At 36.1% G+C, this 16,683-nt stretch overlaps 1 protein-coding gene across 1 annotated transcript in view; it reads right to left on the reverse strand.

Moving 5' to 3' along the window:
- Nucleotides 1-16,047, reverse strand: part of ASB5 (ankyrin repeat and SOCS box containing 5) — a 67,850-nt gene extending 51,803 nt beyond the window's left edge. Inside the window, exon 1 of the mRNA XM_006834412.1 lies at nt 15,852-16,047. Within this exon, the coding sequence (XP_006834475.1) occupies nt 15,852-16,047 (196 nt within the window). The remainder of the gene's footprint in view (nt 1-15,851) is intronic.
- Nucleotides 16,048-16,683: the final 636 nt, after the last annotated feature.

Genomic DNA, 16,683 nt, shown 5'->3' on the forward strand with positions numbered 1-16,683 from the left:
CAGTGAATAGGGAAGATGGTAGAAGAATTGATGCATTTGAGTTATGGTATTGGAGAGGAATATTGACAGTACCATGGACTGCCAAAAGAACAAACAGATCTGTGTTGGAAGAAGTATAGCCAGAATGCTCCTTGGAAGACAGGATGGCCAGACTTTGTCTCTGGTACTTTGAGCATATTATCTGGAGAGACCAGTCACTGGTCTGGTAAGGTGGAGGGACAGAGAAAAAGAGAAAGGCCCTCAACGAGATGGATTGGCACAGAAGCAGCAGCAATGGGGTCAGGTGTAACAAAGATTGTGAGGTTGGCCCAGGACCAGGCAGTGTTTTGTTCTGTTGTGCATAGGGTTGCCATATGTCGGCACTGACTCGATAACCATATCAACAACAACATAAAACAACAACAACAATAGAAGTGGCATTGTAGGATAATCACTAGACTGCTGATCGCAAGGCCAGTGGTTCAAACCCACCAGCTGCTCCTTGAAACCCTATATAAAGTTGCTATGCATCATAACTGACTGGATGATGCTTAACAACAAGAACCAATGTTTTCCAAGGTCAGTGTACCAATCTGCAGTAAAACCAGCATTGTGTGAGACTGCTAGTGCTTTCCAATATTGTTTATTTTTGCAAATTTGATGGGTAAGGAGGAAATTTTATGTTTTCATTTTTTTCCTTGATAACTACATTTTCATAGTTGTTATTAAGAAAGTAATAACCAAAAAAGTCCAAAGGACTTTAAAATAAAAGAAGTTAATATTCAGCATAATACCCAAAAAAACAAGTAGTAAGCTGTCAGCTATGCTTATTACTCTGATGTTCTTGATTCCAAACTGAAGTATTCCTGGACCACCCTGCTTACCCTGACTGCCTGAGTATTTGCTCTATGACTGAGGGCAAAAGAATTCCTCTCCCTTTTCTGCTAAGGAGTTTCTGTTCACTTCTGTTCTCAGTACTTAGAATGTGCACAGTGGAGAGGATGAGAAAATATTTACTTCTAGACATGGATGGAGAACAGAATTGCCACAAATGTGCTTCTGTTGACCTTGAACAATCTTAGAAAGGAAGTGAGTAAGTGAATTACTGTCTGCAAGACCACAAGGAATGTTCTAATTGTCATTAGATGTTATTTGGTGACTAAAGACAGTTGTCCTGAATAATTAAGTAAATTACACTCTCCATTTTCTGGAACAGAGGTGGCTGAGGTCATGGGAATGATAAATACACAAAAAAAATATCTTGGGTTCTCTGTTCTAAAAGCTTTTCTGGTTCCAAAATGATTCACTGTCAGAAACCCTTTAAAGAATCATAGCGGCATTTCAAAGCTAAAAGTGGCCTTAGCTATCATTTACTTTAAAACCAGCTGCTATTTAGTCACTTCCAACTCATAATGACTACATGTGTACACAGTAGAACTGCTCCGTAGGTTTTCAAGTTTGTGACCTTTCAGAAGTAGTTTATCAGTTCTCTACTGAGTCACTTCTGGGTGGGTTCAAACTTCCAGCCGCCCGACTTATAGACAAATGCTAAACCATTAGTGGTTTACAAATGGCTTTAAAGAACCCTGTGAGTTCAATGGAACTATCTCAAAATATGCCTGTAAAGGATGAGACTCTGTCTTTCAACAGTGCAACTTCCATTCTGTCAGCTTTACAAACTGAGCTTCTAGATAATCAGAAAAGAGTCAATGGCTTCAAATACATCACTTCAAGCACCACTGACTCCTTAATTTTCAGATTAGCTGCGGCTGACAGAGGGTAGGTCACCTAAAGCCACTCAGTGGGTTACCAGCAAAGCAAGACTGGAATCAAGTTTAACTATTTCCTATTTGTGACCTTTGGATTAGACTAGACTGCTACCTAACATCATGTGCAAACAAATCTAAAGAGTGAAAGAAAAATAAGGCAAAAACAAATCTAACCATCAATTTTTTGTTGTTGTTGTTAAGTGCCATCGAGTCGGTTCCGACCTATAGTGACCCTGAACAGGGTGTCCAAGGCTGTAAATCTTTACAGAAGCAGAACATCTCATCTTTCTCCCACGGAGCAGCTGGTAGTTTCGAACTGTTGACCTTGTGGTTTGCAGCCCAATTCATAACCACTACACTACCAGAGCTTCTTTTTGTTGTTGTTTGGTGCTGTCAAATCAATTTCTACTCATAGCGACCCTATGCACAACAGAACGGAACACTGACCAGCCCTGTACGGTCTTCACATTGTTATGTTTGTTATGTTATGTATGCTCAGAACAGTCCCAGGGGTTTAAATTCAAGGTAGGGAGGTCAGTTCAGAAGGTTATAGTGACTGTTTTTGGAAATCCTAAAGGAGAATCTTGATAGATTTTCTCAAAGGACACAGGACAACCAAGGGGGGTTATTATGAAGAACTGTATATTTACTATAATCATAAAATGTGACTTTTTCTTTCTTTTTTTCCTTCTCTTTATCCTTTGTTCACACACTGTCCTATCTCTACCAGCTGTCAGCTTGAAATTTAAAAGGATAACATATCCATATAAGGCATGATATCAGCAACCTCTGTTCTCTAGTCTGAGGACAACAGCTGCTGAGAAGAAAATATGATATGCACCATGGACAAGGATTTAATATAAGAACATTTTTAACATAATCCTCTTCTCTGTACTTCTAGACACAAATAGTTTTATCACCACTAACTATGCGCCCATGGAATGTTTAAGTGGTTGACAGAAGTTAGGGCATTTTATGTTGATAATGTTCATGAAAACTGAATAGCAAGGTATACTGACATTTGTCTCTGCCCTGTTGAACATTTTTGCAGAAGTACATTTTAGTAGAAAGCATAAGCAGTAAGGAGTCCCGGTGTATTGGTTGAGCTTTAAATCTGTTAATGTCGCATCACATCTACTTTGGCAGATCAGCTCTGGGTGTCCTTTAGGCCTCAGCCCTTGTCCAAACAGGAGGTCTAACCCACACTGTAGGAACTTTTGCTTTTTCTCTACCTTTTGTTGCTTGGATTAGAGAAGAGAGTTCTTAACACTGGAGGCAGATCATCTGGCCCATTATAATTCACTAGCTGCCTAGGTATGAATAAATCAGTTAGGTACATAAGCAAAAGCAAGGTTTTTGTTTGTTTGTTTGTTTGTTTTTAACTGAAATACACACTGTGGAAGGTTCTCTGAAACATGCCAGCCATGGGTGATCTTGCTAGTATTAAAGATACCAATGGCATCATTTCCAGCATCAAAGCAACACAGAGGCCACCAAAGTATGTCAAACAGAGATGAGAGGTGGTCAGTGGTCATTATAACAAACATTAAATTCACTATAGCTAGTCTGCACTACCTTTTGAATTTCAGAGTTCCAGAAGTCATCATACACTACTGTGCTATTCAGAAATTTTACTTCACAGTTTATGAAGTCACCATAAGACAATGTTTCTTTTACAAGTGAATTCCATTTTGGAGAAAAGTCATGTCCATTAGATTTCTGCCTTGGTTTCAGTAGTCAAACTTGTTTTTTTTTTACTTGATAGAAATTTAAATCCATACATAGACATAATACTGTAGGAGGAAAACTCTAGCCCCTCAGTTCTTTCAACTAATAATTAATTGCCCTATTTCGTTTATTATACATAAAGCTGCTTGTAATGGTTAGGGTTCCGTGTCAACTTGACTGGGCCAGTATTTCCAGAGTTTATCGGTTGGGATGTGCTTATTCCCATGGTGGTGAAACCTAATGCATTCATAGTAGCTCTCTGATGAGCTGCTATGAGCAGTCAGTCAATTGAATGGATGCTTCCTTGGGGATGTGGCCTGCTCCCAATAAAATGGACAGGCAGGAGGGACTCTCTCACTTTCTTCTGCTGGGGACATAGGACTTCACAACTATAAGATAACAAACTTCTGTTTATATGTATATACACATAAATGTTTCATTTGCGTCCTGATGGCCCTGTAGGATAAGCATTCAACCACACGTCAGTTTGAACTGCAAGGTAAGTGGTTCAAACTCACCAGCCACTCCTTGGAAACTCTATACAGGGTCACTATGGGTCAGAACCAACTCAACAACACTTAATAACAACATCATATGTTTTGTTGCTTTTGCTTCTCTAGAAAACCTGTCCTAAGACATGTAGTATCTAGAGAAACAACATCATAAGGATAAGTTTTCTAAATTGGTTCTCAAGTCTGACTAATTTTAAAGGCATGGCCAACCTCCACTTCATGAGAATCGATCTTGGTTGATTTTGAATTTGGCCGCTCTTTCCCTCTTGTCGAACCAGAGGAAGTCAGACCTGGTACCCACTTGGTTTAAGCAGTTGACACTGTGAGCAGGATTCATTGCAATAGCTCCAGACCTATGAAATTATGAGGTTTTCTAAGAGAAAGAATGAAGGGGCATAGGATAAATTATTTCAGCAGAGGAGAGAACAGCAGTTTCTGGAGTTGTCTGGAACCACTGACACAATGGTTTAAAAGGATTGGTGTTACTGGGCCTTGTTGTTGTTGTGAAATGCCGTCAAATTGGTTCCGACCCCTAGTGACCCTTTATAGGGTTTCCAAGGAGCAGCTGGTGAGCTTGAACCATGGACCTTGCAGTTCAAACGGCTTTGCAGTCTGGTTCATTAACCCACAGCACCACACTGGGACTCCAGGCCTACTGTAATTCACCCTGCCAGAGGTCCAAGGCCATATGCATATGAATGAGGTTAGTCAAAGGGAGAAGAAAAGATTGAATTTGAGTGTTTGAAAAGGTTTATGTATTTGACTGCCTTATGGATATTGGTTTCTCCTGCTTATTATTGAAAATAAGCCTTCATTTATGATAGGAATATTGGAAATTATGATTACAAAAAGCTTGCAAACTTGCCTTCAGCCTATAATTGATTGGATTTGCAAAAAGGGGAGTTAGAATTTGCCTGGAAAAAATAGGTTTTTGCTTTAAGCCTTTGTAGAGTATGGGGGGACCTTAGGTGGAATCCTGAACACCATCGCCATCCAGAACCTTCAGAGTTGGTACATTTGCATTTGAAAAGACATGCAGAACAAGCCAGAACTGCTGGGAGATTCAAGCAGAGAAAAAAACAGACAACTGGGAGTTTTTGGTTTTGGAGGAATCAAGGCAAGAAAAAATCAGCCAATCAGAGTAAGCCCCCTTCTAGGACTGAAAATTAAAGGAAACTGGTGAGCCATGTGCTTGCTGGTGACCACTTGGATTTGCTTGTGAGTGGAATTGGGGGAAATGCAGCAATGAAGACATGAGTTTGGATGTGTTCTATTGGCACCCATTGACCTTGAGATGAGATACGAGGCATGGAAAAGTGGCATGATCTGAAATTTAGGGAGTTGAGTGAACTTCTGGGCCCATGGGCTAAGTCTGAGGCAGCTAATTTGAAGTACAGGGAGGTTTGTATGAATTCCCAAACTTGTAGCTGGTATCCATTTGACCTAGCTTAGTGGGTAAATTTGAACTGACCAGAACCTGACTAGATGAAGACACAGATGCTTGATACTCTGAGCAAGTATCAAATGCTATAATTTGGACTTTTGTTTATGAATACAGTTGCTCAAAATTCAAATTAGAATGGAAGATTCTTCATATCAAGGAGTATGCTTGTCATTGTTATTGTTAAGTGCTTTGGAGTCAGTTCCAACTCATAGCAACCCAGGAAAGGGTTTCTGAGGAGCAACTGGTGAGTTTGAACCACTGACCTTGCAGTTCAAACTGATCCTACAGTCCAGCCCATTACCCTGCAGTACCACGTCAGAATTAGGTCAACAGGGATGGGCAATTTAGACGTTGGCTATCAAAACTGGGGGGCTATAAAGGCATGAAGTGGCTGGCTTACAAGCTTTCATGGGTGTGCTTAATTTCAGATTGAATGGGACAAAGGAGAATCACCACTGAATAGTTTTCTTCTTTTCCAGATGGGTCTGATGAAAGGGGCGTAGGGGATGATGTTGACAGGATTTTATTATTTCAATTGTGAGTAATTGTTAGTAGGATTAATTGTGATTATCCAAACTATAATTGTAGAAGACATATAACTAAAAGCAGGGAGTAGTTACTTTTCATTTCAGGAACAGATGATCCCAGGACCATCATTAAGGAAGAGCATGAGTGTAGTGTGGGATCCCTGCATGGAAAAATGGCTACAGTAGCAGAGGCAGTGGTATGAAAAAGCAGCAGCAGGCTCTAGGCCCAAGGACTGAGTAAGACTGTGTGCCTACGGGCAGTTGGCTGACTTGCAGAATGTGCCCTTTGGACTTTTGAATGACTATATATATAGTTCCAATTCATAGTGACCATGTATAGTGTTTTTGAGGATAAGCTGTTGAGTTTGAACAGTCAACCTTGAAGTTCAAACCTATCTTATGGTTGAGTGCTTATCCTACAGTGCCACACCAGGACTCCTCTCTTAATATGTATACATATACATGTTTCATTGGTTTTGCTTCTCTAGAAAACTGCCTTAACTAAATGGGTACTATTTAATGGTTAGGGTTTTTTAAGGTCTTTTTAAAATAAATATGGTTTCCTTAGCATTTTTGCAGCCTCACCTAATTCAATTACTAACAAGATACTTTCAGGGTTATGATGATAAAGAGAAATTTTCAACAGCCTTAGCTTTGATTTTATCACTTTCATTTTTCATCTCATTAAACTGCACACTTAACAGCTGATATAATCCTGTGCTTCTATTTAATAACATGGATGGCATTTTGGTATTAAATTTCAGTTTGTTTATAGTCTGTCCATAGATAGCTTAAGCCTATAAGCCCACTAGGAAGAGTGTATGTATTTTTTAATGTTTCTATTTTACTCATACATAATGATGACATGGAAACTTTAGCTGCCCTGATGGAGAAAGGATGTCTTCATGCCATTACACAGACTTATGAACATTACTGACATATCCAAAATGTTTACTATTCTGATCCCTAGGAGAGAATGTTGAAGATATATTCAGCTATAATTAATTTTATATAATGGTTACATTCTGTAAAGGTATCTGTAACTTCAATAATATTTTAAATAATCTGGAACAGTTTAGTTTTAAAACTCTTTTTTAACCCTTTCTTTAAATAAAACAAATAAACAAACGAAAACGTGAAAGCCTATTAAGATTCATGAAAGTAGAGTTTCTTTGTTTAATGAAAGGACAGGGGCTCATGGGAAGGGACCGTCTCTTCTCTAATACTTTGGCCTCTCAGCCCTTGAGGCTCTTCTAGAAAACTGCTATATCTATTTGTTGTTGTTGTTAAATGCTGCCAAGTCAGTTCTGACCCATAGCAACCCTATATAAGGTTCCCAAGGAGTGGCTGGGGAGTTTGAACCGCCGACTTTACGGTTCAAACCAATTTTGCAGTCCAGCACATTAAGCCACAGTGCTACACTGGGACTATTTAGAGAACAGATTTTAAAAATACTGTTCCATGATAACCAGTAGAGAATTATAGATTTAAGAAAATAATCACAATCTAGTTTGTTGTTGTTGTGAAGTGCCACTGAGTCAGTTCCAACACACAGCAACCTGTATAAGGTTCCCAAGAGCAGTTGGTGTGTTTGAACTACTGACCTTGTGGTTCTAAACCAAGTTTGCAGTCCAGTGTATTATCTTGCAGTGCCACACCAGGACTCCTATCAACCAAATGCTCGTATATATTTGCCATTTATCTAAATTGCACAAAGCGAATTTGCTTAATCACACATCACCTGAAAGATTCTTTCTACATTAATAATTTAACAATTAGAGACTCCATAAGCCTCTCCCTCAATGATATGATAGTTAATCTGCATTTGTAGTCTAAAATGTCAGTGATCAGATTTATGGTATTGCTGAGGAAAGACAGAAAAGAATGAATGATTTGTTACCTATGAAACTGGGAGAGCAGAAATGCCTCAAGTCCTATATAAGCTGTAAGAAAATAGTTTTTCAACCAAACTGTGAAACTATTTGAGGGTGGTGTCAGAGGAAGAGGCATTCCTAATACCTCATTAATGCTTTCAATACGATAGATTGAAGTCTGCCACTGGGGCTATGATGTCCTCTCACTTCCTTTGTGTAGAAAATGGGCTCAATGTACTAAAATTGTTGCAGGGACATACAGAACTCTCATGGAGCCACTCCAAAAGTGTGATCTGCTAAGTGAATTCCTTGGAAGTATTATGTCTTCTCAGAGATGTAGTTCATCAAATATACAATACTTATATATTACACCATTACATCAGGTATTTTGTAAAATACTGGTAATTATTCTATTTTTAGCTTATAACTCGTTTTCACAGGTTGAAGCTAGTAAAGGTAGGAGAAAACTCTTAATAGAACTATGTATTTTGGGATATATAATTTTATAAAACATGTGATTATTTTTCCTACTGGCACCAAACATCCAATTATGATGAAGCAAAAGAGATGAAAAGAAAATTTCATAGGGTAGTTTGAGAAGAGAGATAAAATATTACAATAAAATGTGCAAAGATCTGAAGTTAGAAAACCATTATGTTCAATATTCTTAAGCTGAAAGAACTAAAGACAAAGTTAAGATTTGAGTGCAATATTGAAAGATACTATGAGCAAAATATTGAACAGTGTAACAAGTATCAAACAAAGATGGAAAGAATACACATAGTCACATACCAAAAAGAATTACTTGACATTCAACCATTTAAAGAAGTAACATATGACCAAGAAACAATGGTATTGAATGAAGAAGTTCAAGCTGCTCTGAAAGCATGAGCAAAAGAAACAATATCATTAATAGCAGACCCAAGTAAAAGTTTACCAAAGATAATTAAAAAATGGTTATAACAGTACATTCACAAGGAACTTCCAGAAATTTAAGTCTGATTTCTGGAGCAGAAAAAGTGATATAAGTGCTGACATCAGATGAATCTTTACTAAGAATACCAGAAAGATGTTTATTTGTGTTTTATTGATTAAACACATTAAATTGTGTGGATCATAACAAACTATGGATAATAGTCAAAGAATGGGAATTCAAGAATATTTCATTGTATTCATGTAAAACCTGTGCATAGACCAAGAGGCAATCATTTAAACATAATAAGGGAATGCTGAGTGGTTTAAAATCAGAAAATGTGTGCACCAGGGTTGTATCCTTTTGTTATACTTACTCAGTCTGTATGCTAAATAAATAATCTGAAAAGCTATAATATATGAAGAAGAATGTGACATCAGGATTAGAGGAAGAATCATTAACCTATGATATGCAGATGACACAATTCTACTTGCTGTAATAGATGAGAACTTATAGCATTTACCAATGAAGATCAAAGACTACAGCTTTCAGTATGGATTGCACTTTGGTATACAGAAAACAAAATTCCTCACAACTGGACCAATAAGCAATATCATGATAACTGAGAAAATACTGAAGTTGTCAAGGATTCAATTTTACTTGGATCCATAGTCAATGGCTATATAAGCAGCAGTGACAAAATCAAAGGCATATCTTTTGCAAAAGATCTCTTTAAAGAGCTGAAAAGCAAAGATGTCATTTTGAGGACTAAGGTGCATCTGACCTAAGACATGCTATTTTCAATCACTTCATATACATGGGAAATTTGGACAATGTATATGGAAGACTCTAGAAAAATCTTTGTACTAGGGTGTTGCTGCAAAATATTGAAAATAACATTGACTTCCAGAAAAACAAACAAATGTATCTTAGAAGTACAGCTAGAATGTTCTTTAGAAGCAAGGATAGTGAGGCTTTGTCTCATGTACTTTGGACATATTGTCAAGAAAGATCATTCTCCTTGGAGAATGGCATCATGCTAGGTAAATTGGAGGGTCATCATAAGTAAACAAGGAAGACCATCAATGTGATCGATTGACATGGTGGCAGCAACAATGAGTTCAAACATAACAACAAATGTGAGAATAACACAGGACCTGGCAGCGTTTTGTTCTGTTGTGACTCAATGGCACCTAACAACAACACTATGGGAGTATAGAGAAAGAAATACAGAGGTAAGAGTAGTTCTGATTGGGAAAAGCCAGTTAGAGAAAAGCTGTACTCAAAATACACGTGCTCTCTCACCAAACCATACATGTATCTTTATTCATGATGCACAAAAGTTTTCCAATTTCCTACTCTCACCTCCTACTAATCTTTTCACATCTGTAGATTTGGTTTCTACTTCATGTATCACCTAGATAAATCTTTATCCTAAGTAAGGTGCTGTATTTTGTTACTATAAGAATTTATTTTTAAGAAAGGAACAGGCATGCCCATTGCTTATTTATTAGCTTCTTGAAAAATAAAAAAGTATTTTGGTAAAAATAAATTTTGCGCGTTGTGATTGTTGCTAAATGTCTTAGAGTGCATTCCTACCCATAGCGAACCTGTATAGGGTTTCCAAGGAGGGACTGGTGAACTTAAACCACTAACTTTGCAACTCAAATGACTTTGCAGTCCAGTACATTAACCCAGAGCGCCACATCAAGGTTCCATGTATATTGTGATAGGTGTCATTGATGTGTTGTTGTTGTGTTCAGTGAGATCAAGTCAGTTCTTACTCATAGGGATTCTGTGTAGATTTCTGAGGAGCAGCTGGTGGGTTTGAACCGCCAATCTTGAACAGTCCAAGTGCTTATCCCACAGCACCACACCAATTCTTTAAAAGTTCTATATAATGACGTTAAAGAATAAAAGAGACTGTATCTTGTTTGTATATCTGTATTCTTAATGCCTAGCACAATGCTTTTCACATAGAATATATAAAATAAATATTGTAAGCAATAAAATAACAAATACTTGAATGGCTAAAGAAATGAATAAAAGAACAAAAAGATGTGAGAAGAAAATCCCTAGGGAAGCATCATCCTTCTATGCTCTCAGTAGTTATTTCAGTTACTTAATTAATTCTAAAAATCTGCATTTTTTCTCCAAATACTGGAAGAGATAACATGATATTAAAATTTGACAAAGTAATTTCTAAACTTGGAAATTTGTCCTCAGATTCCATTTTAGTTCACAGTTTTATGACTGTCTCTTCCAAAAAAAAATTGCTCCAGTACTACTGAAAAATAATAGAATTTGGACACATTAAATCTTCACATAAATAACAAAATAGTATTTTTCAATGCCATGCCTTTTGCTATAGAAGAGCAATTGTGTTAATTGGAAATTATTCTTGTGTAGCGTCTTTCCATCTAAGTGTAGTAAATGTGTCCAAAACCAGGGTATTTTTACACCTTTATATAATGACTAAAATCAAGGAAGCCATCCTACAGATTTGCTTCCTGAAATTTTGTGTTGCTGAGATTCTGAGAAATGTTCCTAATATAACTAAAGTCATGCAGTGCAGCACCCAAAATCCCATGAAATCGTTTGCTCCTCAGAAACAGGCATAATGAATATTACTGTTGCCATTGTTGTATCTGCTATAAAGTTAAGATACTAAAGTTATTTTTAAACTTTGATGGACTTTACTGATGGAAAAGAGAAGTCAGATTCTCTCTGTCATCTCATTAAATTCCAGCTACTTTCCCTACCTAGGTTCCTCGAATCTTCACAATGAGATGTACTTTTGCCATTTGACTTGTGCACAGTATTCTATTTCAAAATAACAATAATAAATTTGACAAAAAAATAACTTCATGACTAAAGACAGGTCTAAAGCCAAATTTATGAAATCATAAGTACAAATGTTCTATCAGATATTCAAAATTGTCTCAGGCATGAAAGGAGTGCCTGAAGAGGTTGGGGAGTCACCAGGTTGTTTTTCAAGCAGCCTGTTAGAGTCATTACTAATTGCCATCAAATGGATTCGGACACAGAGAGCTGATTTTTCAGAAGTAGATTTCCAGAACTTTCTTCCAACACACCTCTGGGTAAACTTAAACTAGTAACCTTTTGGTTAGCAGCTGAGAGCATTAACAATTTGCACCATCCAGGAATTCCAAAATCAATCTAGAGCTCTGATAAATACGGAAATCAGGACAGTCAACAACAAGGACTATATAAGTAGTTATGTACGAAAGCATTTGTTTAAAGCATAGGTTGTTGTTGTTGTTATGTGCCGTAGAGTCAGTTCCGGCACATAGGGACCCTGTACAGGGTTTCCGAGGCTGTAAATCTTTACAGGAGCAGAAAGCCTCATCTTTCTCCTGTGGAACTGCTGATAGTTTCAAACTGCTGACCGTGAAGTTAGCAGCCCTTGTAACCACTACGCTACCAGAGCACCTTGTCTCTTCAGTATGATAGGGCAGTTGATAAAAGTTTTCACTACAAAAGGTAAATATGTAAAAATTTATTAGAATAGCAAAGGGATCAAAAAAGAAATGACTGTAAACTGCATTAGCTACTATTTAGATTTTCAGCAAACTTTGTCTCAAGCTTGACTGGAAAGTGCTTTTAAAAACCACATTAATTTGTCTAACACCATACACTGATTTGCTAGACTATTTAGCAAAATGAATAGTATCTTTTATTCCATACCAAAATGCTACTTTCCCTGGGATGACATCCAGAATGTTGTCAACAGCATCTTCTGTTATCATGAAAGATATGAAAATATACCCATCATGTATTATTTTATGGAACTTGAAAATTCCATATCAGAAATGCTGGGGGAGCAATCTCATTAAGTTTTGAAAATAAGAAAGAGAAACATAATTCAAAGTGAAATGGAGGTGATAATCTTTCCTAGAAAGGAAGAAATTGTTGGGTTAAACAATAATTGGTGGTAGTGGCGGTTATATGTTGTGGATTTAGTTCTGACTCATAGTGGCCCTGTATAGGGCTTCTGAGACTGTAAATCTTTACAGGAGTAAAAGTCTTACCTTTCTCCTGTGGAGTAGCTGGTAGATTTGAACTGCTGACCTTCAGTTAGCAACCAAATTTGGTGCCCCACAATTCTACCAGAACTCCTTAAACAGTTATTAAGTTTGATTAACCAATTATAAAGATACAAACAAAATAGAAATAGTTTAATAATAGGGTAAAAAAAAATAGAAAGAAAAAATTATCTTAAAATGGAAAAAGTAATCATTTCCTGGGCAATGGAAGAATTAACTCTTACGAGTAGGAGATTAAGAAATAATTTTTTGAAGGTAAATAATTTTTCTCCTAATGATAATAAAATTGAACTCTGAATAAGTTCACACTAAATGAAAATTATAATTATGAGTTGTATTGCTTAAGATATAGATGATGTAAATGCTGAAAGGAGAATTTTGTTAAATTGATCTAACAATAACAACAACAGAAGATATAAAGTTTAAAATATTTTCCCATTTTATATTCCCAGGAAAAATATTTTCTAATAGTGAGTATTTCTTTCTTTCTTATTGTGATCAAATCTTAAGAGTTCTAACATCACTTAAAATAGATAGATAAGAACAAATGGAAAAAAAAAAAAAAGAACAAATGAAAAGATGGAGACAATTTCCTATACCCCATGGCTTCCCAGCAGAAGCACACTAGGATTAGTCTAAAGAGAAGATGAATGTTTCTTTCTATTTATAAACAGATACTGGAAGAAACTTCTGTCACATCCTCTAAAACCTTTCTTCTTTTTAGTCAATATTTTGCATTTTCAAGTAAGATAATTCTCATAATACACAGACAAGATGGACAAAAGCTATTCATGAGAGTATGTTTTACCATCTATGAAGACATAATCTGTTTAATCATATGTCTAGAAATAGGGTTTTTGTAATAAAATCTAATGTGCCTGAGTTTGCTGTTTTAAAAGCAAAACATGCCGTCTACCAACTGAATTTTAAATTTTTGATTGGATTATGCAATGGTCTGTCATCAGAAAAGACCAATCTCTACAGAAATACATCGTGTTTGGCAAAGTGGAGGTCAGTAAAAATAAGGGAAATCTTTTCTGAGATGAACTGACACAGTGAATACAACAATGGATTCAAACATACCAACAACTGAGAGGATGATAAGGACTGGACAACATTTCATTATAGTATACATATGGTTGTCATGAGTCAGAGCCCAACTCAAGGACAACTAATGACAACAACAACAATGGTATGTCACATTTAAATACAGTTCTATTTATTCCGAAAGGAGCCCTGGTGGTACATGAATTAAGCACTTGGCTGTTAACTGAAAGGTCAACAAACTGAAAGGTGGGCTCTAATTCACTATCCACTATGAAGGAAAAGATGTAACATCTGCATCTGAAAAGATTTACTGTCTTGGAAGCCTCATGGGTTACTTCTACTCTGGCCTACACCACTATAATTCATATGGTGGATGCCTAACGGCAGCAGTGGGTTATATCTCTTCTGAAGCAGAGTAAGTGGGTGAAGAATTAAATACTGCCTGTTTCCTCCAGATCCATCCTCCCTGGGTGAATTCCAAATGGATATGCAGATTTTTTTCACTTTGAGTAAGTCAATTTCTTATGTTGCATAAGAATAATTTTCCTCAGGAAAACTATACTTATTATCTACCTCATGCATCAAAAGATATTTTTCAATTTCAGTCAACTCTCCATGTACCTCCAAAGTAACCTTTATTTTAAAATGAATTATGCCACAAAATAAAAAATGTATTTAAAAAATTCTGATTTTAAGAAAGCAAGCTTTCTGTTCTAAATGTTCTATTTTTAAACCTATATTTTCTAACTGTGTGGTTGTGATTTTTTATTCTAAAACTTTAAGTTACTTTAGAATGTTTGTGGCTCCAAAATGTATGTCCATGGCTGCTAACTTTAAAACAAGAAATTAGCCAAAAGACAGTATAAAATTAAAATGTTCTTCAATTCCACTACATGAATAATTTTTATTGCACAGGTTATTGGTCAAGTAGAACATGAGTGGTTGTATAATCTTTAAAGTCTATGGTAAAAATTATTGTCATCTGAGCTCCCATTCCGATTTTTTTAAAGAAGGCAAGTGAATTTGACTGCACACTTATGAAGTTTGTTGATTCATGTTCCGATCCTTTAACAAATTAGTGTTAGAAAAGGTACAGCCAGAATTATTACATGTGAGATGGTGAGACTTCATCTCATAAATTTTGGACATGTTATCAGAGGGACAAGTCCCTGGAGAAGGATATCATACTTAGTAAAATAAAAAGGTAAAGATGACTGCAATCATTGCATGAATCCATATCATTGAGAGTAAAAAAGAGGAAGTCCCTCAATGGAACGTATTCACACAATGGCTGTAATAATGAACTCGAACATGAGCTCATTAAGGATAGCAAAGGATATAAGGATAGCGAAGGACCCTGCAGTGTTTCGTTCTGTTGTACACAGGGTAGCTATGAGTTTGAACTAACCAATGGCACCGAACAGCAACTCACAATAACAAATCCTATTATAATTATTTTCTTTTACAAATTGGAATATAAATCAAAAATCTTAACTTTTGACACATCAGGATTTATTTTATAATCAATCGATTAATCTTAGAAAATAAAAAGTTATAAAAACAAATCAAATGTTCAAATTAGCTCTTCAATAGTCATTAATAAAATAATAATCCTTAAATAAAAGTCAATCTTGTATATATGTTAAAGGGAAATTATACTGCTATGAGTTATTGCCTTCTAAAACCATGACTTGAAGTAAAATGTTTAAGGTATTTTATTTTTTTATAGAAAATATGTACTTAATAGTATGTTTTGATTAATCTATTTTGCAATTATATCTTGATTTTATTAACCCAAACATTTACTCAGCGAAATCTTTTTCTTTTTCATGGATCCATGACGGGAGTTGACAAATGACTTCCATAATGTGGAGATTACAAAATATCTACTTTGAAGCAATCCATAAAGAAAATATCCTATGTTTCATGAATTCTGGATCAGATAGCAGTTAAATTCAACTTAAAACAAGAACGGGTTATCATAAACATACCTTGTCCTTGGGTTACTCCATAAAATTCAGCTGCTATTCTTGCTGCTTCCTTGCGGTTGCCTTTCACAATGTAGAAATGACTAAGGATGGCAAGGCTGATTTTCACAAAAAGTTTAAAACAGAAAAGTGAGAGTATTGTAAAGTAGACATTGGATAACTGTTGAGCAAATGGCCGGCTTTCTTCTAACACAGACATTGCTGCACAGGAATCTGTGACTCTTCAGTTAGATCCAAGTCTCAAACGCGCTTGGCTCTCGTCCGGGATGCTCCTGAACAGCTGGTCCTAAGGAAAGAAAATACCAGCTGGTAATGAAGCCTACCAGCTCAAAATATTTATACGGCCCATAAAAGTTCTTCGTAAACTGCTATTGGTCTGACACTATTCCACGGAAGCAACTGTATCACGTGGCCCATTCACAAGACTTCTGACTTTCCATACTCAAGATAAAACGACACTCCATCAAAGTTCAGACATTGAAACTGATACAGATATTTCCCTTATTGATATTCATAACAATTTGAAAACTTTGTACATGAGTCCCTGTTGTTAATGAAAATTATATTCAGAATATCAAGGTAAAATTAAATCAATCTGTTCATGCCTTTAAAATGGTACTATTTATAGACCATGAACTAGATCACCAAATAGACAACGTGCTTGATGACTTAATGACTATTCATGAAATTAACCAATTTGATGCTTTTATTGTTGTCAGAAATAAATTATTTTGTCTACATATGATTAGACTGGAAAGCCATAACGTAACAGTTTTAAACAATTCATTCATCCAGTGAACATTGTTTAAACATCTATATGTGAGTCCTGGTGTAA

The sequence above is a fragment of the Chrysochloris asiatica genome, unplaced genomic scaffold, assembly GCF_000296735.1.
Source record: "Chrysochloris asiatica unplaced genomic scaffold, ChrAsi1.0 scaffold00011, whole genome shotgun sequence".
Taxonomy (NCBI): Eukaryota; Metazoa; Chordata; class Mammalia; order Afrosoricida; family Chrysochloridae; genus Chrysochloris; species Chrysochloris asiatica.